The sequence below is a fragment of the Colletotrichum karsti genome (assembly GCF_011947395.1).
Source record: "Colletotrichum karsti strain CkLH20 chromosome Unknown Scaffold22, whole genome shotgun sequence".
NCBI lineage: Eukaryota > Fungi > Ascomycota > Sordariomycetes > Glomerellales > Glomerellaceae > Colletotrichum > Colletotrichum karsti.
The window spans coordinates 750,056-772,334 of NW_024065922.1; the positions used below are offsets into that span (position 1 = coordinate 750,056).

Genomic DNA, 22,279 nt, shown 5'->3' on the forward strand with positions numbered 1-22,279 from the left:
ATCCTCTCCACCCAGAACCAGTCATGAAGTTCTCCATAGCTGAGAGCAGCGTTCTGCTGGCTTTGGCAGCCCGTGTTGCGACCGCCGCAGACTGCAATGCCGACAACTGCCTCAGAGCCATGAGGGCTACTCAGACCCCTGGTCGACTGGAGTCTGCGCGAGCTTTCTGCGCCACCTTCACAGGTGCCTCAGTTGCTCCCACAGCAACTCCCGCCTTTGCTGTGGATGGCTGCAAGGCCAACCAGGTCGGAGATGCTGAGTTCCGCATCTCCAGCGCCTGCTCTTGCATTGCCGCAACATCGACCGCGCCGCCGTCGGCCACAAGCAGTGTCGGCACCGCTACCGCTGCTTGCGCTGTCGTGAGCTCTTCCTGGGCTGCTCAGAGATCGGCTACGCCTACACCGACCGTCAATGCCAAGCTCGCATACGACTGTATCACGTCGGCGCCTCTGAACAAGGCCGCCGCGCTGAGGTTCATCGCTGAACTCAGGCCGTACCTGGAATGGCAATCTGATCTTGCTTTCTTGAAGAACCCACCAGCGGATTACTTCTTCCCGCCTCACGATGTCTTCGCCGCACTCGACAAGGTTGAGGCCGGTCTGAAGGCGGATGAGTACCCCAACGAACACTCCTGGCAACAGGACATGTACATCAACGTCTTCGGTCCCGGTCACGACGGTCATTTGTATGTCTACTCTGACATCTTGACCAACGCCATTGACTGGGCACGACCTTTCGGCCTCGTCAGCATCAGCGAGGACGGCACATCCACCCCCGTCATCAAGGTCTACGACGATGTCATGAAGACGCCCGACACCGCCTCTGTTCTCTCGCTCATCAACGGCGTCGATGCGACAAAGTTCATTGAAGACCTGATCTTTGCAGTCACTGGCAACCAGGACGCTGATGCTGCTTACAACTCCATGTTCTACGAGAAGGCCTTCGCTGCCAACAACGGCACCGGCTACTTCAAGCAGGGTGGCCGCACTAGATACGTCTACCCCGGCGAGGTTACGTCTTTCACTTTCGAAAACGGAACATTCCTTGAACTCTCCAACGTTGCGAGACTCAAGGGCAACTGGAGTGGCGTTGTTGACGGACCGTCATTCTTCAAGAAGTTCGCTCCCAACGCCGACGCCGCCCCGAGTGTTGCTGCCCCTGCACCAACAACGTCACCCTCGCCAGCCCCGGTCGCAGCGCCAACCGGAGTTCAAGGTTACCCTGCTCCTGTCATCATCAGCAGCGACTCGGTTGTCTCTGGTTACTTCATCGACGAGCCGGGATTCGAAGATGTCGCAGTTCTTGCCATGCTTTCTTTCTCCCCCGAAGACCCCCCTGAGTTCCAGAAGGTTGTCGAGTCGTTCTTCGCGTCAGCTGTACGTGCCGGAAAGACCAAGCTCGTTGTCGACGTTCAGGTCAATGGCGGCGGTTACATCTTCCAGGGCTATGACACGTACGTTCTCATGCGCATCTACATTTTTCTTGACGGAAGAGTTTACTGACACTCATTCAAAGGTTCCGCCAGCTGTTCCCTGACATTGTCCAAGAAGGTACAGGTCATTGGAGGTACTCTCCCGGCTTCAAAGCTGTGTCTGAGGTGTTCTCCAAGAACTGTGAGGGATACGACCCAAAGACGGCATCCTACGATCTCATTCAGCAATGCGAGAGCGTCTACAACTGGGGCTATGATCTTGACAGAAACTTGAGCGACTTCACTTCATACCAGGACAAGTTCCCTCCCGTAAGCAATTCCCGTCTGGATGTGAGGCATGAGCTAACCAAATGAGCAGGCCGTTTACCAGGATGACCAGTACACAGACCTCATCCAATGGGACTTCGAAAACGAACTTGACACAAGAGTGAGTGCACAGTTTATACTCTCTAGAGAGACTTAAGGTCACCGATGCATGTGACTGACGATTGATGGCAGAACACCACCACTGGCATTGGTTACGATGTGACTGGCTACGGCTTCCGCAAGAACTTCACTCGGCCTTTCGGTGGACCTGAGAACATCGTTCTGCTCTTTGATGGCTACTGCGCCTCAACTTGCACCCTTTTCTCTCAGTTCATGAAGTGGGATGCGGGAGTCAAGAGCATCGCGATGGGCGGACGACCCGAGATCCAAGGAAAGATCCAGGGCGTCGGCGGCGTCAAGGGTTCTCAGAGCTACGGATTCAGCAGCGTCTACAGCTACACCCAAATTGCGAAGGACGCAACCAACGACACCGCGCTGATCGAGGAGTTGGACCGCTTCACAACATACCCAATCTCCCGATCCTCGGCCGCCGGCGTCAACGTCAAGGACGAGATTCTGCGCCAGAACTGGGATGACGGCACGCCCGCCCAGTTCGTCGCAGAATACTCCGACTGCAGACTCTTCTGGAAGGCCGACCACCACCGGGACATCACGAACCTGTGGAAGGATGCTGCCACGGCTGCGTTCAAGGGAGGAAAGTGCGCCTTTGGAGGCATTGACTACGCGGCTACCGAGTCCACCAGCAAGCGCACTGTCGAGCGGCCGGCTCCCTTCAGCCGACCTCGCATCCCGGTCCAGAAGGGCAAGGTGCCGCAGAGAGTGCCGGTTGCGAAGAGAGACGCGCCGACATCGAAGCCTTGGACTTTCGAGGCGAACCAATACATGGTTGCCGAGAACTAGACGGACCGATGCTAGGAAAGGTGTTAGCCTTCATCTCGACCTGAAAATCGTACTGTAATATGATAATCAATAATATTAGTTATTGTTAAATTCCTACCTGACATCACAAGTGACCTATTCCATGAACGTTCAACTCGCCACCCGCCTAGAACTGCATTGCTTTTGGCCGACGCCATAATCAGCCCGTCTTTCCCAGCACATCTTGTACAGGCCCGACCTTCTCAACTCTCCCTTGCGACAAAATTGCAACTGCATCTTGTTGCCGTAAACTGTCAGCCACTCCACTCAACCTATGGGTGATGGCGATAACCGTGTGACCCTTGTCCGTGAACTCGTCGCGTATGATTTTATGCATGACAGATTCGGTCTCTGGGTCGAGTGAAGCCGTGGCCTCATCAAGCAGCAGAACAGGCATGGCTCGTCTGCCAGTTGACGGGGTCTCCGGTGAGATCGATCTAGTACTCAGTTGATGTAGCTTCAGAAGCGCTCGAGTGAGTGCAAACAACTGAGTCTGTCCGGTTGACATTTGCGCCAGTGAAGCAATCGAGGTGTCCAAAATCTGACTGGCTTCGACTGGAGAAAGTTCGGAGCGTCCTGACTTGAAATGCGACCAAAGGTCTGTTCGCCGAAGGGCTTCGATGATGGCCTCGTCTGAAAGAGACTCCGAAGGCTGTGGCGTAGAGCACGTCAGCCGATGTCTGAGACGGACTATTAGACAATTGAACGTACATCTAGATTGAAGCGAAGGCTGGCTTGGCCAAAGATGAAGGGATCTTGGCTGACTGTAATGAAGCACTTCTGTCTAACAAGGGAGCGAGGCACCAGGCCCAGGTTGACTCCGTCGACTGAGATGGTTCCAGACTTGAGATCCAGGAGTCGCAGAAGCGTCAACATAACAGTGCTTTTACCGCTGCGAGTACGTTAGATAAAGGGTGAGCAGAGATCAACGCAGGTCTCGTAGACACGCACCTGCCTGTGCGGCCGCAAATGATCAGTTGCTGGCCTGCCAAGGTTTTGAGAGAGACGTTTCGTAGAGCCACTGCTTCGTCACTGAGAGAAAGTCAGCTTTGGATCCAGGTAGCTAGAAGACGTTATTTCATACTTGTATGCCGCCGTGACGTTGTTAAGCTCAACAGTTCCAGAAGATGGCCAAGGATGATCGGGCTCATAGTCCTCCTTGGGCTGTTCTTCTCTTGGAGTATCGTTTTCCAAGCTCTTCAAACGGGATCTGCTTCGCATTAGCAGGGTCGGGAAGGTGGGCAGCGGGAACTCATACATAGCGCCAAGAGATATCTCCAGGTTTGTCCAGGAAGACACGAGGCTCAGCAGAGTTGAGTTTGCGACCAAAACAACGTTCAGCGCCATGCCAATCTGCCCTGCCGTCGTCGTTCCCTTCACCACCACGGCTAGACCAATGATACCTGTTGCCAAGGCGGCAATCATAAGATCAAGGACGACACACAACCATTGCTGGAGGCATAATAATATGTAAGAAGGTTGTTGAGACCTGTCTAGACACATAATGTTGGCATTTTCGGCCTGTTTCTCCCAGCCGAACGATCGGATGGTCACCAAGCCTTCGACCTGAGACGTTGTTAGACCACTATGGACCAAGGGAAAGAAGTGAGGAGATTCAAACCGATTCCAAGAAGCTAGAATAGACTGCTGACCGAGACTCGAGATCCAGAAATCTTAGTTGTCTTGACGTTCGCAGGTACGCTTTCTGCACGATGTAGACGATCACCACACAGAGAGGCAGAGTCATTGTCATCAGCTTCTGGGCACTAAACAATAATACCAACTGAACGGTGAGCTTGAAGACCTCTGACATCAGATGTGTCAGTAAACATTCATTGGACCTGGGTGAAAACAACTAACGGTTGGAGATGGATAAGATTGCAGGTGGAAGCTGTCTGTCAACAAGCTGGATATCTTGGCTAAATCTGTGAAGATTTAGCAGTTTTCTTCCATATCAGATTACTTGTACTCACCGATTGAGTATCACACCGGTGTCAGTGTTGGAGAAGAATGAGAGAGGTGCCCTGAGTCTCGTCAATGAACCGCGCTGCAGGCCTGGAGGGGCTGCACAAACCCAATGACAGTTGAAAGAAGCCGGCGATGGAGTTCGGCTCCTGAGCGAGGCGCAACGAGAATCCAAGTAGACCTGTTCAATTGTCAGCGGTGTTCTTGTAAACAACAGACAACGGGGCAAAGTTACCACATGGAACCATTCGTAGCAGTCCACGCCAGAAATGTCGAGATGAGATAGCCTCCAACGAAGAACCATGTTTTCGACTCGGGTGCCTCGGTCCACTTTTGAAGCCAGTATTGAGGGAACGTAACGAAGAATGAGTAGGATGCAGTGCAGGCCAGAAGGAGCATGAAGTTGCGCATGCTCACAGCCTTCATGTAGTACCCTAGAGACAGTTGTCGTGTCAGCAAATTTTCGTATGTCAGGCATATCGGTGTATGACCGTACCGTAGAGTGAGAAGTCTCCTGTTGCCCTGCTAAGATCTGACACGGCTTCTGCAACCTTCAAGCTCTGGCTCTGCACAGTTTTGTCTACTTTTGCATTGTCCTCAATATCGGTGTCATGTGATTTATCCGCCTGGAACTTGCGAGAAATGTCTGGCGTTTTCGATAGGTCATCCCAAGTGCCCTGGTAGGTGATCGAGCCGCCATCAAGAAGTATCAAACTGTCGGCGAGTTTGGAGAATTGAGCTATGAAGTATCAGTATTGGTAGAGGACTCATCATACACATGAAGTAGTTTTGAACTTACCGGAGCGTGCAATGACGAAGACGGTTGATTTGGCGTTTCTGAAAACGCCCTCTGAACCAAACAGATTCGCCACAATCTTTTGCTCAGTCTTGCCGTCAAGAGCACTGAAAGTGTCATCCAAGACCACGATTTCGCAGCGGGAATACAACGCGCGCGCAAGCGCGACGCGTTGTCGCTGTCCTCCTGAGAGATTTGAGCCACGACTTCCTACTTGTGTTTGACTTCCGAGGGGAAGCTCCGCGAGGTCCTCGTCGAGGCAGCAGAGTCGAGTGACCTCGTCGAACCAATCTGTGTCTTCCGGCATGAAGCCGCAGATGGCTTCCTGCAGCGTTCCGCTGGGCAGCCAAGCCGACTGATCGCAGTAAGCAATACGCTTTGACGAGACTGACACGGTTCCGGAAGCCACGCGGAATTCGCCGATCAACGTCTTGGCCAAGATAGATTTGCCGCTACCCACCGGGCCAGAACACATCACAATTGATCCTGTTTGGATAGTCAAGTTGATGTCGGTTAGAATTGGAGATGCCGATGTGCTCTGTTGAATAGTGACGCCCTGAAGGCAAAGGGCCGGCGTGGCTTCTGTGGGCTCTTCCTGGGTCTTCTTCAAGACCACTCTCTGATCAACACGAGGCGGCTGTACGAGATACTCTTGGATGCGTTCGAAGGCGGCTAGAGAGCCAATTGCCTGTGGTATAATCGACATAATCATGTTTGCTGGATGCGTTACGAGTCCAAGCAACGCAGTAGTCGTGAAAGCGGTCTCCGTGTCAAGCCGGGAGTGATTGAATGTGGCGATCACCACGAATACGACGAGGGTAAGAACTGGGGAGAATATCCCAAGTGCATTTGCTGCGAATTGTAAGCGATGTAAGGAAGGCTTCGGTCAGGCCTAATACGAACCACTGGCGTTGGAGAAAACCATCATCCACCGGACTAGCGAAAGTCAGTCAATGAAGCGTATTGGGGCTTAACGTGAAATCATACCTCGCTTGGCCATGTCTAGCTCCTTCATTCTCAGATCACGAACCAGAGACTCCGTGTAGTTTGTGACTCCAAGCATCTTCAAGCTCTTCATGGAAGAGACCATCGAGGCCGTCATCGCCAAGCGTTTTTGAGTGGCTTCGTTCCAGTCCTTCTGCTTCCATTGTAGGTTCTTGGCCAGGTACCGGCTCATTCGAGAGCAGACTGTGACAATATTAGCATCATCGTAGATGAATCATCCTCACGAGTGATACTCACAGAAAATCATGACAAACGGTACTACACAAGCCCATCCAACCTGTCGGGCCAGCATAACTGTACCAATCACAACTTCTACAACCTGTGCCCAGGTCTCATGGAACATTCGGCCGCTGTGGCCGACATTCTCTGCATCAGTGCTCATCAAAGTCACAGCCCGGGCGTCATCATATCCGGTGGAATGCTGCATCAGCAGCTTGTTGTTGATGAGACCGACAACTGCGCCTCTTGTCATTACCTTCAGTCGATTCAGACGATGATAGTACAGAACGCTGGATAGCTATACAGTTCGTTGAGTCATGCGAGTTGCAGCTTAGATTCCTCGAGAACTTACAGCCAAGCCGATGTACACGACTGCAGCTAGTGCGATGATGGAAAGCCCCGAGGCCGATACTTCGATGGATGGTTGGCCTATGTAGCGAATCGCAGTACTGATAAGAACTGGTTGGGCGTAGCGAAAGGCGATCAGGGCTAGTCGAGGAAGAACGGGGGCAAGAAAGGCGGACAGGAGGCTTCGAGCTAAGGCACTCGGCAAAGTTGTTCTCGTCTCAGGTTTGGCTGCGTGGTTGTTAGTGACTTCACCATTGTCATATCCTGACGAAGGCAGCTTTTGACTTACGTCTTTGATCCCATGCTTGCAGAGCTCGACGACGCAGCAATTCCGATGAGAGCTTCTGGTCGATAGATGGAAGATTATCTTCTGTCAGTATGAACTTATTTCCTTTGATGATGATTGCATTGATCCACCAGAGGAATGTTTTGTTGAAAGTGCCGGCCAACTGCTCTGGGGGTAGTGTGTCATATGGATCCCGCAGAATGGACCGTTTCCCCTGGTTCTCCAAGACCAGCAGCACGAGCCTGGTGATAAGAATCACCACGATCAGCCCGTCTGCCTTGGAGATTCCATCCTCATAGAATGTGGTCCCTAACTGGGCGAAGTCACATAATGAAGATGCCAGCAGGTAAATGGTTGCGATGGTTGATGGCTTGACGGAGCGGGCATGTTCGAGAAAGAGCAATGGGCAAAAGCCTATGGATGCAATTGCAGACGTTAACGCAGACAGTGGGCCAGCAGTCAGCGGCAGAGTCCCGTCAACGAAGACCACCGGTAACAGTAGGAGATTGATGAAAGCCAACAAAATGGAAAATATCTGTCCCCAAATTAGTTCTGTCCATGTAGATGTCCCACTGACTCTGAAAGTTTGAGATACCAATTTGACGTAGCCATGGCGTCCCGGGACGACCTTGATTGTTTCCAATCGCAAATCAGACACGCGAAATGGCAGTAGGAATAACAAGACCACTGAGGACGCCGCAGAGAGGTACTGGGGAAGAGCAGCCATGATGGAAACGCCTAGATGGACATAATATCCATTTCTTCACTAAGAGATTCAGATTGCAATAACAAGCCGATGCGGTGAAGTATTTGAGATCAAAGGTTTAAGATTAACTGCGAGTTTCCTCATCACCGATGGCATTTCGGACTGGCTGACATTTAGGGGATTTCCCACCGCGATGGGTACTACGCGTTCAAAACATTCCCGGGGTCTAGCGCCAAAACGCCGCCTCAACAGTACGATATGCAGGGGTTCTGGTCGGATAGATGTGGGATGTTGAGTGTCCCGGGGCTTAAATACGAGCGGCACAGGGGATTCTCAGGCCCAAAGACCTTCCTAATTGGCTCCGCGCACCGCTGTTTCTCGGAGAGACCGATTAGTATGCAGCTGTTGACGCCAACAAGCGAGGAAATGACGCGAAATGGGTTCGCAGAAGTCCTTTTCTTATCTCACCAGCAGAATCGGCTATGAAGCCATCATTTAAAGTACAACGACACACAACAACAGCTCGATGAGAGCTGAATGAGAGGAGTTGAGATCGTCAATTTTAACTATGAGCTACCGGGAGCATGTCTACGGTAGAGGGAGGCCATAGCTGGATTAATACAGATCTGGGTTCGGAATGCTCTTCCCTATGAACTTATTCAAGACATTTCTGGTTATCACCATGGTCATATCATCGCGTCTTATGAGACCGGCGACCCATTCGCATGAACCTGCGTTGAAGATCTCGCCTTTCCCGCGCTTGAAGTTCACGACCATACCAGATCCATACAGAGGTTCGGAATTAAGTGCGGAACCGCTAAAGCCAGTAAAATGTCAGTTATCCGCAAATTCCACAGGCCGAGAACGAGTAAAGTAGGGAAAGGGTTGAAAGGGACGTGGCGGGATATGATGATATTGACTCGAGACTTACGATAATGCTCCAGAACCAATGGGCTCCATACCGCCGTAACGGTCTTCCTCAACGCGAACCGCAAGGCACATAGCGATGATATCCATGTCCAGCGGAGCGGCATCCGTGCCGGTGGGGAACGGAAGACCCCCGCGAAAGGTGTAATCAACGCCATCCACCTCGAAAGCGCAGATATTGATCGGGTTCATCCCAAAGACATCACCATAGTACAAATCGGTCTCGTTGAGAGCCCAGTGTTTATCTCGATAAACCTGGAAGCCGCCGTGAGACCGCGGGGGCGCGACACCGTATCGAGCGTAGACGCCAGTGATACCGGTGAGCCCCATCGTCAAAGCAGCAGGTCGGCCAACGGTATCCCAAGAAGACGTCACTCGTGACTGGTTTGCAGTGGGATCGGCGTCCACGGTCCTGTAGCACCACTGCGCTTCGAGCTTGTCGTCGAGACGGACTTGCCAGAGGAAGTCGCCAGCAAAGCGCGCCAGGTTGCCTCCAGCGTCGACGTAGTTGTCGAGTGTGTCACGCATTTCCCACGACCAGTACTCGTCGTGGCCAACAATGACTGCCGTCGAATAGCCGTTGAGAGCGTTGGGCTCGGCGTGAAGATCGGCCTGCGTGAGATGATGCACCCTATAACCCTCACGTTCGGCCCAGACTGTAAAGGGTCGCTCGTATGAAGCCCAGCCTGCGTCTGCGTAGTGTCTGGAGTATCTGAAGTACCAAGCGTACTCGTAGTTCATGTAGCGAGGACTCCAGCCCCGCGGGACCTGATACGCATAGTCGCCTGTCGATTGCCGAGGGGCGTTCCTTGGGATCCTGAGATGGCCGCGAGAGATGGGGCGTTGGGTGGAAACGACGTAGCTGGCAATGTCGTTCAGATATCCGTCAGGGATCCCGCGGTAGTGGTTCGCACCACCCCAGTCATTGTACGCGTTCAGTGTCGAGGTAGTGTGGATCAAGACCAAGTCGGCATTGTCTTCCTCAGTGGTGTTTTGACTCTCTTTTCCATGTCTTTGAGACGATTTGACGATGAAGAAGCCTTCGCGTTCTTTTGGGCGGCCTGTAGCCTCCTGTATACGCACTATGACGAGATAGAATGCCGGTTCCCATGTACGATCCAGCGTGATGTTGAGAGTCGTTTTCCAATTGCAGCCCCTGGCGAAAGCATACTCAGGAGTCTCCTGTTGAACTCCGGTGAGGTTTTGCTTGCTGTAAACAGTGCGCGGCTTATTGCCGTCTCGGATGATGTCGATGTCGTATGTGGCTGCCGTTGTGTGAACTTTCAGCTTAACCGTATCACCGATATCGTATGAATATCTGTTGCAGTAAACCCAGATTTCATCGTCATCAGGAATCTCACCAGGGCGCTCAATGAGACCCATGGGGCGAGACCAGGCGACGTCAGGGCCCTCAAACTTCCTGGGTGATTTGGGAGGCGTCCATTCAAAGCCTGGTAGAGTAGCATCCAGGCCTGTGATTTCGGCAGAAACAAAGTGTTGCGTGACGCTGGATGCAAGATACACCAAGCCCACGGCCTTAATGATTCTGAAAGTCTTCATATTCCTGCAGATCAAAGGCGAACTCAGTTTCAGCCTGAAGAAGCTTGATTAAGAGTAGAACTCGACAGACAGCGTCTTTATGTAGGATTTGTAGAATCGTAGATGCAATGATCATTTGCATTTTCAAATCACCACGCCTTGATAGGTCTATTCGTTTTGGGCAACTGCGTGAGTCTACAGCGAAGCCCTAATCAAGAAGCGGGACTGGAGATCTTGCACATACAATGCAGTCATTTCCAACGCAGGTAAAAATAGGAGGATGGTTTTATTATCAAAAAGGCAGTGATATCATGCCAAGAGACCTGGTAGCCCTTGGTAAACCAATGAAGCTCGATAAACGAATGATACAGATGATGCACCCTAAATGAAAAGTGCGCGGCATATCGGGACATGATGCACGGCAAACATATGCGGCAAAGATAAGGAAGATTGCAATACACCAAGAGGGATAGTGTTTAAGTCACGAACAAAAGGACGTTTGCCAAATAATCATTATGTCCAATGAATTGCCCTCTCTCAGAAAAGATAGGTACCTCAGAAAAAAAAAGAGAGGCCAACTCGGAACAACAATGACTTTCTGATCAGGAAAGAAGCTAGTTCTGAAAGCATCAGAGACTCTACGGCCTCGGGTCTCTCACAGCAATGAGAACAATTGGAGTAAGCTTTCGTGTATCATCTACATCCATTCTAGAGGTCACGGGGGGCTTTCTGTGTACTCAGCCAAGTTCCATCCCGCTTGAAATACTACTTATGAAATCCAGCCAGGCGCCAACAAGCAAGAGAACTGATCGTATCGAGAACTGCCGATGGCCAATTACATAGGCGTATTTCTCATACAGGCGTCTTACCGAGTGAAAACCCACGATGGGCGAGACTCGGGTGGTTCGGAATGCGGGGAAGCTCAACCGGCCCGGAGCCGGTCTTTTGTCATTGGTGGATGTCATGTTTATCTATGGCCCGGTCCTTTGACTTCCACGTCCAACCCTGCCGATCTTCCTCTCATCCTCTTAAATTTGCTATATAAGTACTAGCGTGATCCCTCAACCTGAACGGCACTCAAACTTCGACTCAAGTTTTGTTCCCCGCGGGATCCGCTTTCCCCGGGAAAATGAGCCCGAAGACAAATACCACCCGCCGAACTGCCCGGACTCGGTCTCGCAACGGATGTCGGCAGTGCGTCAAGGTCAGCCGAAAGTGTGACGAAGTCCATCCTGCATGTGGGCGGTGCAGCCGGCTCAGCTTCAAATGCGACTATTCACCACGGTGGAAATGGAAAACTTCATCGACAACAGATGACGACACACTCGGCAACCACGTGGGTGAAGTCGCGCCGAGTTCGAGTGGGGCGGTGAATGTCACCGAAAGCCCTCTATGCAACTGTGCGAATCGACCAACGCGAAAACAACTTGTAGAGTTGTGTGAGTAGGACCCCGAATCGCCCATATTGAATAATAGGCCAACCTTATGAAATGCAGTTATGGCCGAAGGACACAATCTCCTGCATTGGACGGACCCAGCCAATGACGCAGTGGGACAAACCAAAGCCGATATCATGGCGTTATACTGGTTATACCCTGCTATCGCCTCCAACATAGACGCCCTGATGTCGACATGGGGAGATTGCTGCGAAGTCTCATCGCTCTCTCGCGTCAAATCGGCAATCTCGGAGACAATGCAGCTGATCAACTCACCAGCGAGCACGCGTTCTGTCACAACATGCACCTTTGCCATGACACTCATGTCGCAAGTATCAGTAAGCTGCCCATATGGCTAATATTACAGAAAAGATACCCTCAGCTAAACTGCGTGAACAGATGTGGGCTGGATATATCTGGACACCTTGCCTTGAGCAAATTCTTTCCCTCGTTCTATCCGCTCAGCCGGAGTCTCAGGAAACTAGGGGACCGAGCCGGAAGCAACTCCTTGAACGACTGGGAGGCCTCGATATTGACATCTGGATCGTAGGCCGACGTTCAAAACCACTTCACATTTGGGCGACGCATTGTTCCGGAGGCGAGGGTGTCGAGGAGATAACTGGACTTCCGCGTCCGCTTTTGGACATCTTTGCCCAGCTGTCACGGAACGAAAACGTCGAAGATCAACTGGTCAACTTCATTCGTCGCCTACCTCTTGGGAACAACGATACAAAGACTGACATCTGGCACTGCTTCTCAATAGCAGCGCTCTTGCACCAGTACGAGCAACTGAATTGCCCAGAAAAAGTCGAGGTTTTTACTCAAGAGCTTCTGGGTCTTGTTCGTCGCGTTCACCCAGGATTAGAAAGGCACAACTCCCGTGTGCTCATTTGGCCAGCCTACATGCTTGGTCGTCATGTTCAGGAACCCGACGATCTCAAGTTGGTGCACGATATACTCTCCAAGGTTCACTGTCAACCTCAACCTGGCCGGTATTGGAACCTTCATGCAACATCCTTGGGTGTGATGCAGACGTATTGGGACATTCAGAAGCGGGCGCAAACCGAGGCCGAAGTCGATAAGTTGTTACACGAGAAAGTTATAGAAGTCGGACTGTGGTAATCACAGATCGTGTCTTTCAAACTAATATCCCCTATACGCATCTGGGCTAAACTTTAAGAAATGGTTGAGCGAGTAGTTTTTCCTCTTCTCAGATGCCGTCAATCGTCACCACACCACCTGTCGTGACCGGACCCTTGTAGTCCTTGCCGGCCCCCACGAACCACCAAATTGTTACCAGAAGAGTAGCCGCTACCCATATCACAGGAGCCCAGTTCATCGCTGCCGCGCTCGTGGGAAGTGAGGCCGGAAATGAGTAGATAACAAACCACACCAGCATGTACGCACAGCTCACCCCGTTCACAACGAAGCCTATCCACCCACGCATGTGGAAAGAGCCATAGACAATATTCTTCCGCCCGGTCAACAAATTGGGAAGAATCGCAGCGAGAAATGAGCTGCTTGAGGCCAGCACGAAACTGCCGACTAACGCCGAGAAGGCCTGTTGGCTTCCGAGATAGATGCAAGCAAGAATTGTGACGAGGACTCCTGTTATCAACGTCGCCCACAATGGCATGTGCAAACGATGGTTGACGCTGCCAAGCACCTTTGGAAAAGGCGTCGCCCCATCTCGGGCCAAGGCCCAGAGTGTCCGGCCGCAAGTGACGTACAAGCCAACAACTGTTAGTCCGATACAGACTAAGATGAGGGAGAGAAGGCCGATGGCGCCCACGGTTGAGTTGGTTCCTTGCCGGTAAATTTCAGCGATGGGGAAGGAGGAAGCGAACAGGGCATCGTAGTCGTTGATCGCGTACATAATGACCACAAGGTAACAGAACCCGGTGGCAAACCCAATGACGACCTGTAGAGCGATGGCAATGGGAACATTCCGTTCTGGTCGTGGGATTTCCTCGGCAAGATGTGTCGTGGCATCGACGGCGCCGACGCTGTAGGCTCCGTTCAACATGCCAGCGACAAAGACGAACCCGTCTGAGTAGCCGATATTGGGATCAACTTTCCAATCCTTCCACACGAAGGCTGATGTTGCGTATCCTGGTCGACCGCCCAGGCTCGGCATGACTGCCATGACCACGACAGTGACGATGAACGACCCGAGAATGAAGAAGACTCCCACTTTGTTGAACAACGGGATCGCATTGTTCGCGAGGCAGACGAGGGCACACGCAGCCCACGTCGTGAGAAGGAATGCGATGAAGATATGCCATGACTGAATGACGAGGTCCGGGTGGCCGAGTTGATACATTTGAACGACGGTATTGGCGAAGATGCTTGACATGCTGGCGCATCCAAGGGTCCACGCGAGGAAGTTCCACCACCCCGCATAGAATCCAACGACCCGGCCCAATTTTGGCCCAGGCGTAATGGATGCCCAGTGATAAACACCAGCTGAAGATGGTACGGCGCTGGCCAACTCGGCAATACTCGAAGCAACGGTCCAGTAGCAGAGAGAAACTGCCAGGAATTCGTAGAGAACGCCTGGAGGGCCGCCGTTGAAAATGGCAACAAGGATGGAGCCCCCGATCGCTGGCCACACGTTGCCCACGATCAACCCAAGACCAGCCAGAGAAAGTAGACTGTAGTTTCGTTCGAGCTCTTGGACATGTCCGGAAGCGTTGACCGTAGGGTTATTGTCGGTGGTATGTGACGACGCGTGTTGCGGCTCGGAAAAAGAGGCGTTGTCTTTCATCTTCGAATCGATCGCAAGGACCTTGTTGCCTTCAAGATCGGCCATTGTGCTGGCGTCAAAATTGGTCAAAAAAGAATTTCAGGACGTGTTGACGTCCTCCAGTTGAGAGGAGGACTTGGCAGCCATAACTAACTGGTGGCTGTCCCAATTCTTATATCAGTCTTCTACACTTATCGCCCCTTTGGTGTGTGTAATAACAGAATGACGGCTTTCGGAAGGGGACTTGATTCGGGACAAGGATTCCCCTCACTTATCACTCTCTCCACAGATAGCGTCCTGTTAAAATTCCCTCATTCGGACTAGTAGTTTACCATGAACGCGGTGAAGGTGGAGGCGCGATGTAACACGGGGTTTCTTGCTGGGCGCCGATCCGGTCCGGCCACTTTGCATGATTATCTGGCTCACGAGGACGTGCCGAGACATCGGAGCTCATGTGAAGTGTCAAGGCTGAGTAGTAACATGGCGGTATTTTCTTGGTTAGTCGTTGGCACCTCGTCCACTTCTTATCTTGACGGTTCCGGGGGATGAGGCGACCTTTAATGTTGCTCCCGGGATTCGAAGGCCGGCCGGCAATCTCACCGCCAAGACACTCCGAATTAAGACAGGAGGGCCGGCATGATCCTCATGGCAGCGAGAAGTCCAGTGCCACAGTATTTCCAGCAGGCCTGAACACGTACCCGGCGTTTGTATTTCTTGTCTACTCTTTTCCCCCGATAAGCTTGCGCAACTTCATGATAAGCATGGCCCGTAGCAACTGCACAATTACTCGAAGTTGCAGCCAATAGCGATTATTCGTAACGGGGTTCCGATTGACGCCCAAAACAATGGACATAATGTATCCCATCACCGCCAACAATGCCGGTTTCCGCCAAGTTCTTCGCCTCACCTGACTGGGATGAGACGGTCCCTGGTATTTGTTAGCGCTTGTGAGTTTATCACGACGGGAATCAGAGTGAAACGTACGCGTATCTCCAAGTCATCGAACTTGGGAAACAAGCACCTGTACCACAAGTATACTTGAGAGTAAGGATAAGTCGACCCGTTCCACTTCCTCCCTTCCTTTGAGCCCCTCAAGTACCAACTATTGCATCCTGTGAACCAGACCGTATTCTGCATATCTTTCTGCATCTGGTTCACATATTCCTGTTCAGAATCTCGCTTGACCTCGACAATCGTGCCTTTGCCTTCTAGCAATGGCCTGATAATGCGTAGAGAGTAGTTGATGCAGTTCTCGGCAGCAATGATCGCAGAATTGTGGCCAGTGAGAGAGTTGGGGCCGAGAAGACAGAAGAAGTTTGGAAAATCGGACAGAACGGTACAGTTGTATGCTTCCGGTCCGCCCATAGACTCCCAGTGCTGATCGATCGTGTTCCCACTACGACCGATAACCTTCAAACCACCAACGGCGTTATTCGTCACGAAGCCATTCGCAACCACAATTATGCCAGCTTCGATGACGCCGTCCTTGGTTCGGATTCCTTGTGAGACGATCTCGAGCACTGGATCATCCACCAAGTCAAAGTTTTCCGAATGCAAGCTCTTCAAGTACCCAGAGTCAAAGATGCGACGCTTGCAACCCAACTCGAAGTCCGGGATGAGTTTGTCGTGATATTTCGCCGGCGCTGTCTCTCTCATGTATCTTTCCGCCTGCGCCTGAGCCCGCTTGCGATACCGTGTCCCTGACTCCGTCATGTAAAATCCACGCAAATTGTCTTCCGCGAATGCGAAAATTAGAAAGCGTTGGATCTTCATGGTTCCCGGTATCTTGCGGAATACAGTCTTCATGAAATTCGTGTTTGCTGAGTCAACCGACGGTAAGACCCAGTGCTTCGTCTTGATGACCTGGACGACGCGTTTGGCACTGCCTACGATCGCCGGCACAATCTGTGAAGCTGTGCAGCCGTTGCCAAACACCACGACCCTCTTCCCAGTGATATCAACGTTCTTGTCCCAACGCGATGAGTGGGTGATGTAGCCCTTGAACCTCTCCGATCCTGGAATATCAAGAGGTCTTGGCTGCATTAACTGACCAGTCGCTGTGAAAAGGAATTGACACTCATGAGTGAAAACACTGTTGTCCTTAGACCGTCGTATGGTCAATAGCCAGCGCTGACGAGCTTCCGACCACTCGCATTGTTGGACGTTGACTCCGAAGGTCATCTTATCTCTCAGTGAGTATTTCCTTGCAACGCGGTCGAGATATCGCCATAGTTCATCGTGTGGTGGCATAACGCGACTCCAGTCCGGATTCGACTCAAACGAGAAGCTGTACAGCGCGCTTGGAATATCGCATGCACAACCTGACTCTCACGTTAGTAAAGCGCAGCCAGAGGACTGATGAGTGATACTTTCATACCTGGGTACTGATTCACGAGCCAGGTTCCGCCAAGGTCATCGTTCCTTTCGAAGAAGCGGATGTCGCCAATATTATACCATCTTCTCAACGTCGCCCCGAGTCCGATTCCAGAGAATCCAGTGCCGACGCAGGCAAACTGGCTGTAGCTAGGCACAGAGGCTTTCGAATCCATGACTGCCATGAGAGCTCCAGCAACGATTGTATCAAACCTTCGTGGAAATTCACGGTGAAGCGACTGTTCAAACGAGTTTTGTAGATGTAAAATAACGTGAAAAGCTAATTCACCCTGCCACACCATGTGCATGAGCGGGGGTCATAGGTATGTCGTAGTCGATTTGTTGGAGATTTTACCCCGGATCTCCCGCGCCTCGGCTGTATCCTCGTTTCGCAGGATGTCGTCCGAGACTTGCCAGCATATCCATGTTACATGTTACTGGGAATGCGAGGATCGGTCGGACGGTGAAACCTGAACACATGTCCCGTGCAGTTGTAAGAACAAGGCCATACAACACACCCGGCGAGGGAGCTTTGGCGGTAGATGGTTTCTTGCTGTGACAAATTTGACGTCGAAATTTTGGCGACTACTGAAGTCATGAATGTTGAGCTGAAAAGCGCCCGAAAACTGTGAGCATAGAAGAGCTATCGATGGAAACTTTGATTAGTTCATTTGAAAGATTCGACGCTCCTTTGATGAGCTATAAGCTTGCATATTTCGTCGTGGCCAATGAAAATTTGAAGTCCACGTCTCACAATCTATGTCATGTCACACTCCCGTAGAACAACTGTGCTGAGTAATTGAGGAAGTTTATATTATTACGCAATGCAACACAACCTCGTTACTTGAATCACGGGACGCATTCGCATTCATATAAATAGCTCAAAATTACAATCCTCCCCCGTTTACACCGTTGACCTCTACCTTATTAGCCTCTCCCAAGTCGAAAAGACCAGTTTTCTCATCGATCTTCTGACGCGGTGTGAAGGGTATGTCCTTCGCGCTGGCAGTAGTCTCCCGAGCAAGGCGCCAAATCCATTCTGGCCCGGCTCTCTATGTAAACCCGTCAGCGCTGCTCATTAAGTATGATATTTTACTGAACTTACCAAGGCGGTGACCAGAGACATGATACGAGGTAGGTAGATCGTCCCTCCGCATCCGCTGTAAAGGCCGTCCACGATTGCCTCACCAACAGTGTCTACATGGAGTAGAGGCATAACGAAGTGAGGTTGACCAGGGTTGAACTGGACTAGCGGCGTTCGGATGAAGCCGAAGATTCCCAGTGTCTGACGCACTTTGAGGGCCTTGTGAATGTACTTCAATTCCAGCTGGAGGGACTTGATTCGTTGTTAGATCATCGCATCTTCAGCGGAGGGGACCAAACTTACCTCATGCATAGCCGTGAGCCCAGCCTTGGTCGCGGAGTAGTCCGCAATTCTGACCGGAGGCACGACAGAGCTCATTGATCCGATGCTGACGATGTGACCATGGTTGCGGCGAACCATGTAAGGAAGAAATTCCTTTGTCAACAGGAACGGTGCGATGAGGTTGGTCTTGATGGTGAGCTCAACATCTGCGTACGAGCCCTCCATGATGGTTACTCCGCGGGCGATTCCTGCATTGTTGATGAGAACCGTCGGGTCTCCCACCTGGGTCCGGATGAGTGTGCATAAGGTTTTCAGAGCCGCGGTGTCGGTAAGATCGCACTTGAAGTAGTGAACCCTGGAACCGCGCGGAGGTTCCCACGACAACGGCGCGAGGTCGACGACAACGATGGTGGCGTTTGGGTTGCGGGCCAAGATGTGCTTGATGATGCTGGCGCCGATACCGCCGCTTCCTCCAGTTACAACGATGATTTCCTTATCCCAATCCCATGTGTTGTCTGTTGTCCAGTTGTTGGCAGACCATTTGTTGAGATACTCGGTTGTTGAAAGGACAAACCCTGCGAGTGCTGTGAGGTAGACAAGGCGTTGAATGCTGTCGGCTCTCAGCCCAGGGAGACCGGCAGATCCGAAGCTTTTCGATGATGCAAGCGCCAAGTAAGCTGCAAATGGAATGGACAAAAATGGGTTGAGAACTGATTTCTTCATCCATCTCGCGATGACGTCCACAGTGAACCCTTCCCGTGAGAAAGCCATTGCACGTTCTGGCGTTTGTTGAGTAATTGAAATGAATTGAAGTGAGAACTCTTGATGTCTAATTCCTCTCCAATTCTTCATTTCTCATCGATGGCTTAAGCTCCAATCTTGTAGTCGAAACGATCACGTTTCAACCTCTTGTGAAAGCAACCGCGATCCCTGCAATTGCTACCCGCGGGCAGCCATGCCGAGGTCCGGCTCCCACACCACAAGATGCAACCGACCAATCTCTCACCGAGGATGTTCCAAAGCATGAAAAGTCCGGGATCTGTGCATCTGTCTGCTGCACGTCAATCGGAAAGAACCATTCAGCGTGGTAAGCGAAGTACTCTAAACCCAAACGAGGCGGTGTAAAGCTCAGACGCGACGAAGAAACGGTTTGTCTACGACGTTAAACGAGTGCGAAGCTTTCTTGACGCAGCTCTCCGCCTCTCTTATGCCTCGGCCGGAGTCGTCGGTACTTGACGCGAGGCACGTTTTCTCCACGAGCCCGTGCCTCCGTCTCGCGCCCGGACAGACCTGTCACTGTCAATTTGAAGACTCCTCATTCTGCCTTCTAGAGTCAAAGCAATCGATTACCCGCGTCTCAAGAAGAACGAAGACACTCGGTATTCGGCGCTTGTTGCTTACTCACCCTTCGATACGTTTTTGCCCATTTATGTTGTTCACTGGTTCTGGATCACATTCGACACCAGACGAACCTAGCTCAACCTCTCGCAAACAGAAGTTTTGGTGAGCGACCGAGAAGTATCCATCCAAGATGCCAGCACGCATCTCAAGACCGCATCTGTCACTGGGTGAACGGCGGGACCTTTTATTGCGGCTGGTCTTTCGAGGTAATGGTTTTCGGACAATTTCAACAGAACTCCAATGTGGCTAACGTGAATGCTAGCACCATTCCAACTGCTCTGGAACTTCATCTATGGAGTACCATTTGCTATCGCCAGGGGGATGTCTCTCCGGCTCTTCGCTTTCTGTGCCTTCTATCGCTTTGTGCTGGGAAGTATGAAAGCGAGGGAGATCCAGTTCCTACAACCTCCGACACTCATCACCTATGAGACATGGATCGAGAAGAAACGCAAGTCTAATCCGGAGCTCGCCGATAAGCTCAAGAGAGATGTCGAGATGCTCCCAGACAATGACGGGGCCATCATGTGGCTAGGCAACCGCAGAAAAGCTAAGAAATTCGTACTCTTCTTCCACGGAGGTGGATACGTCGTCCCGCTTCTACCTGGTCACGTCGGTTGGTGTTGGGAAGCATACGTCGCTGGAGGCCCAGGAGCCAAGACGGACGTGGCCGTCGCGATTCTTCAGTACACTCTGGTACCAGAAGCTCGATATCCGACTCAGCTCCGTCAGGGCATTGCTGCACTCAACCATCTGCTTCAGTCGGGCATCAGACCAGGCGACCTCATCATTGGCGGCGACTCCGCGGGCGGAAATCTGGCTTGTCAAGTCGCTCGGCACATCTGCGCCCCAGCTCATCTCGAGATCGCCCCCATCAGCCTCAACGAACGACTTGCGGGAATATTCCTGGTGTCGCCTTGGTTGACCAGCAAGACCACTACACCGGCGTTCCAGGAGAACAACTACGTGGACATGCTCACTCAGACCTGCATGTCTCATGCTACAGCTGAGTTCCTGCATCCTCGGTTCCCCGCTAAGACCAAGACCGATGAGAGCCATCTTGCGATGGCAATGCCCATGGACGGAGACCTGGCTTGGTTGGACGAGATGTCTTCGGCTACCAAGAGTCTTTACATCACTGGTGGTCAACAGGAAGCGTTCAGAGATGACATCCGAGCATTCTCGGAGCAGATCAGTTGCAGTAAAAATGACCTGGATCTTCTTGTTGAGCTGGCAGAGCACGAAGCGCATGATTTCATTTTGCTTGAGGGGCAGACTGGGCGCGTTGGCGATGCGACCAGTAGGATGAGGAATTGGGCTGCCGCTCAGCTGAGTGAAAGGAGCAAGTAAAACCTTACTCTTCCAAGTACACGATGCATACGCAAAGAGCATCTCATGGGAACTGCCGGTCACTTCTATGCGGGTATTGAGTTAGCTGGGGTAGCCAATCGTCTGAATCAGACATCTCACGTCGAACATTTGGTGTGCTTTCTTAACTAGTACGATAAACGTGTTTCTGCGATCTCCTTGAAGGTGTCTTCTAGCAATACGTGGGGTGATTATCTCCGCCATGGAGGAAGATCTTCTGACAGACTAATTTCGGGTGCATGCGGGAAACCAGGTCAATGATTCGTCGTCTGACACGCATACACGACGTGCGACTTAGACCGACTCTCTGTAGGATACAAGAAGTGGAGTTTGAATATTCTTCCTTCCTATTTCAACTCGCGTGGCGATCCTGCGGACTTGTGCGGCTCGCGAGTGGATGTTCTCTGAATCCTTCCTTGGCACGGCTCAGACTCGCATACACCGCTGACCACCATCCATGTCTAGGCCCAGCATCTACAGGGGAGACAATATGACAAAGTGTATAAGATGGAACAGTTCTAGCTATTTCAAAGTCGTCAATCGGTCTTCTTCTTCATTCTTCTAGACCAGAGAACACCGTCCCACAGCTTAATCAACATGAGATTCACCAACTTCCTCCCGGCCCTTGCGGCCATTCCCGCAGTATTAGCCACGCTCCCTCGCACCTTCGAACTCCTCGCCTTTCAAAACGGGCAGAGAATCGGTTGCATCAACGGCTACGGGAACTTCGTTACGAACAAACTAGTCTGCTACCCCTACAACACTGTCGGCGACCCTGCCGAGACGAACTACATCTTTGGCTACGAGCCTTGTAGCGCTGCCAACGGCAGCTTCGTCTGCTGGCAAGCTGAGGGTGAAAGGTCACTATTCGGCGTACGTACTGGAAATTTGGATGATTTCAGTTAGTGAAGCTAACATTTCGACAGTTGAGCGGCGCTGACCTCAACTTGATTGGCGTTGGAACTCTGTGGTCTGCGGACTCGCTTCCGGACTCCCAGGACAGATATGGTGTACCAGTAAATATCGGCAATGAAGGAAGTCAGCCCATATTTCTTCAGGTTCATGGGATCAGCGGTTGAATGTGATTGCATGAAGAGACAAGGGGATGCGCCTTCACGGAGGAA

The 22,279-nt window shown here is 51.7% G+C and overlaps 6 protein-coding genes across 6 annotated transcripts; 3 read left to right on the top strand and 3 right to left on the bottom strand.

The window, feature by feature from the left end:
- Positions 1–23: 23 nt before the first annotated feature.
- On the top strand, positions 24–2,659 carry CkaCkLH20_07263 (uncharacterized protein; the record flags this gene model as incomplete). Its single annotated transcript, XM_038889980.1, has 4 exons — positions 24–1,453; positions 1,516–1,741; positions 1,791–1,859; positions 1,931–2,659. The coding sequence occupies 4 exons, from the start codon at positions 24–26 to the stop codon at positions 2,657–2,659; spliced, it is 2,454 nt and encodes an 817-aa protein (XP_038744904.1).
- A 178-nt stretch (positions 2,660–2,837) lies between these two features.
- On the bottom strand, positions 2,838–10,489 carry CkaCkLH20_07264 (uncharacterized protein; the record flags this gene model as incomplete). The annotated part of the gene is made up of 18 exons (XM_038889981.1): positions 2,838–3,329; positions 3,389–3,569; positions 3,629–3,709; positions 3,762–4,243; positions 4,299–4,483; positions 4,538–4,602; positions 4,651–4,701; positions 4,752–4,823; positions 4,878–5,076; positions 5,139–5,381; positions 5,442–6,290; positions 6,342–6,374; positions 6,426–6,626; positions 6,681–6,960; positions 7,015–7,238; positions 7,300–7,464; positions 8,734–8,819; positions 8,934–10,489. 18 exons carry the CDS (start codon positions 10,487–10,489, stop codon positions 2,838–2,840), a joined length of 5,445 nt encoding a protein of 1,814 aa, XP_038744905.1.
- Positions 10,490–13,114: 2,625 nt separating this feature from the next.
- CkaCkLH20_07265 (amino acid permease) lies at positions 13,115–14,716 on the bottom strand (the record flags this gene model as incomplete). Its single annotated transcript, XM_038889982.1, has 1 exon — positions 13,115–14,716. One exon carries the CDS (start codon positions 14,714–14,716, stop codon positions 13,115–13,117), a length of 1,602 nt encoding a protein of 533 aa, XP_038744906.1.
- Positions 14,717–15,368: 652 nt separating this feature from the next.
- Positions 15,369–19,160, bottom strand: CkaCkLH20_07266 (uncharacterized protein; the record flags this gene model as incomplete). The annotated part of the gene is made up of 6 exons (XM_038889983.1): positions 15,369–15,578; positions 15,635–16,971; positions 17,028–17,173; positions 17,915–18,075; positions 18,129–18,359; positions 18,411–19,160. The coding sequence occupies 6 exons, from the start codon at positions 19,158–19,160 to the stop codon at positions 15,369–15,371; spliced, it is 2,835 nt and encodes a 944-aa protein (XP_038744907.1).
- Positions 19,161–19,920: 760 nt separating this feature from the next.
- CkaCkLH20_07267 (uncharacterized protein) lies at positions 19,921–21,137 on the top strand (the record flags this gene model as incomplete). Its single annotated transcript, XM_038889984.1, has 2 exons — positions 19,921–19,996; positions 20,053–21,137. The coding sequence occupies 2 exons, from the start codon at positions 19,921–19,923 to the stop codon at positions 21,135–21,137; spliced, it is 1,161 nt and encodes a 386-aa protein (XP_038744908.1).
- Positions 21,138–21,752: 615 nt separating this feature from the next.
- Positions 21,753–22,234, top strand: CkaCkLH20_07268 (uncharacterized protein; the record flags this gene model as incomplete). The annotated part of the gene is made up of 2 exons (XM_038889985.1): positions 21,753–22,028; positions 22,082–22,234. 2 exons carry the CDS (start codon positions 21,753–21,755, stop codon positions 22,232–22,234), a joined length of 429 nt encoding a protein of 142 aa, XP_038744909.1.
- Between the last annotated feature and the right edge of the window lie 45 nt (positions 22,235–22,279).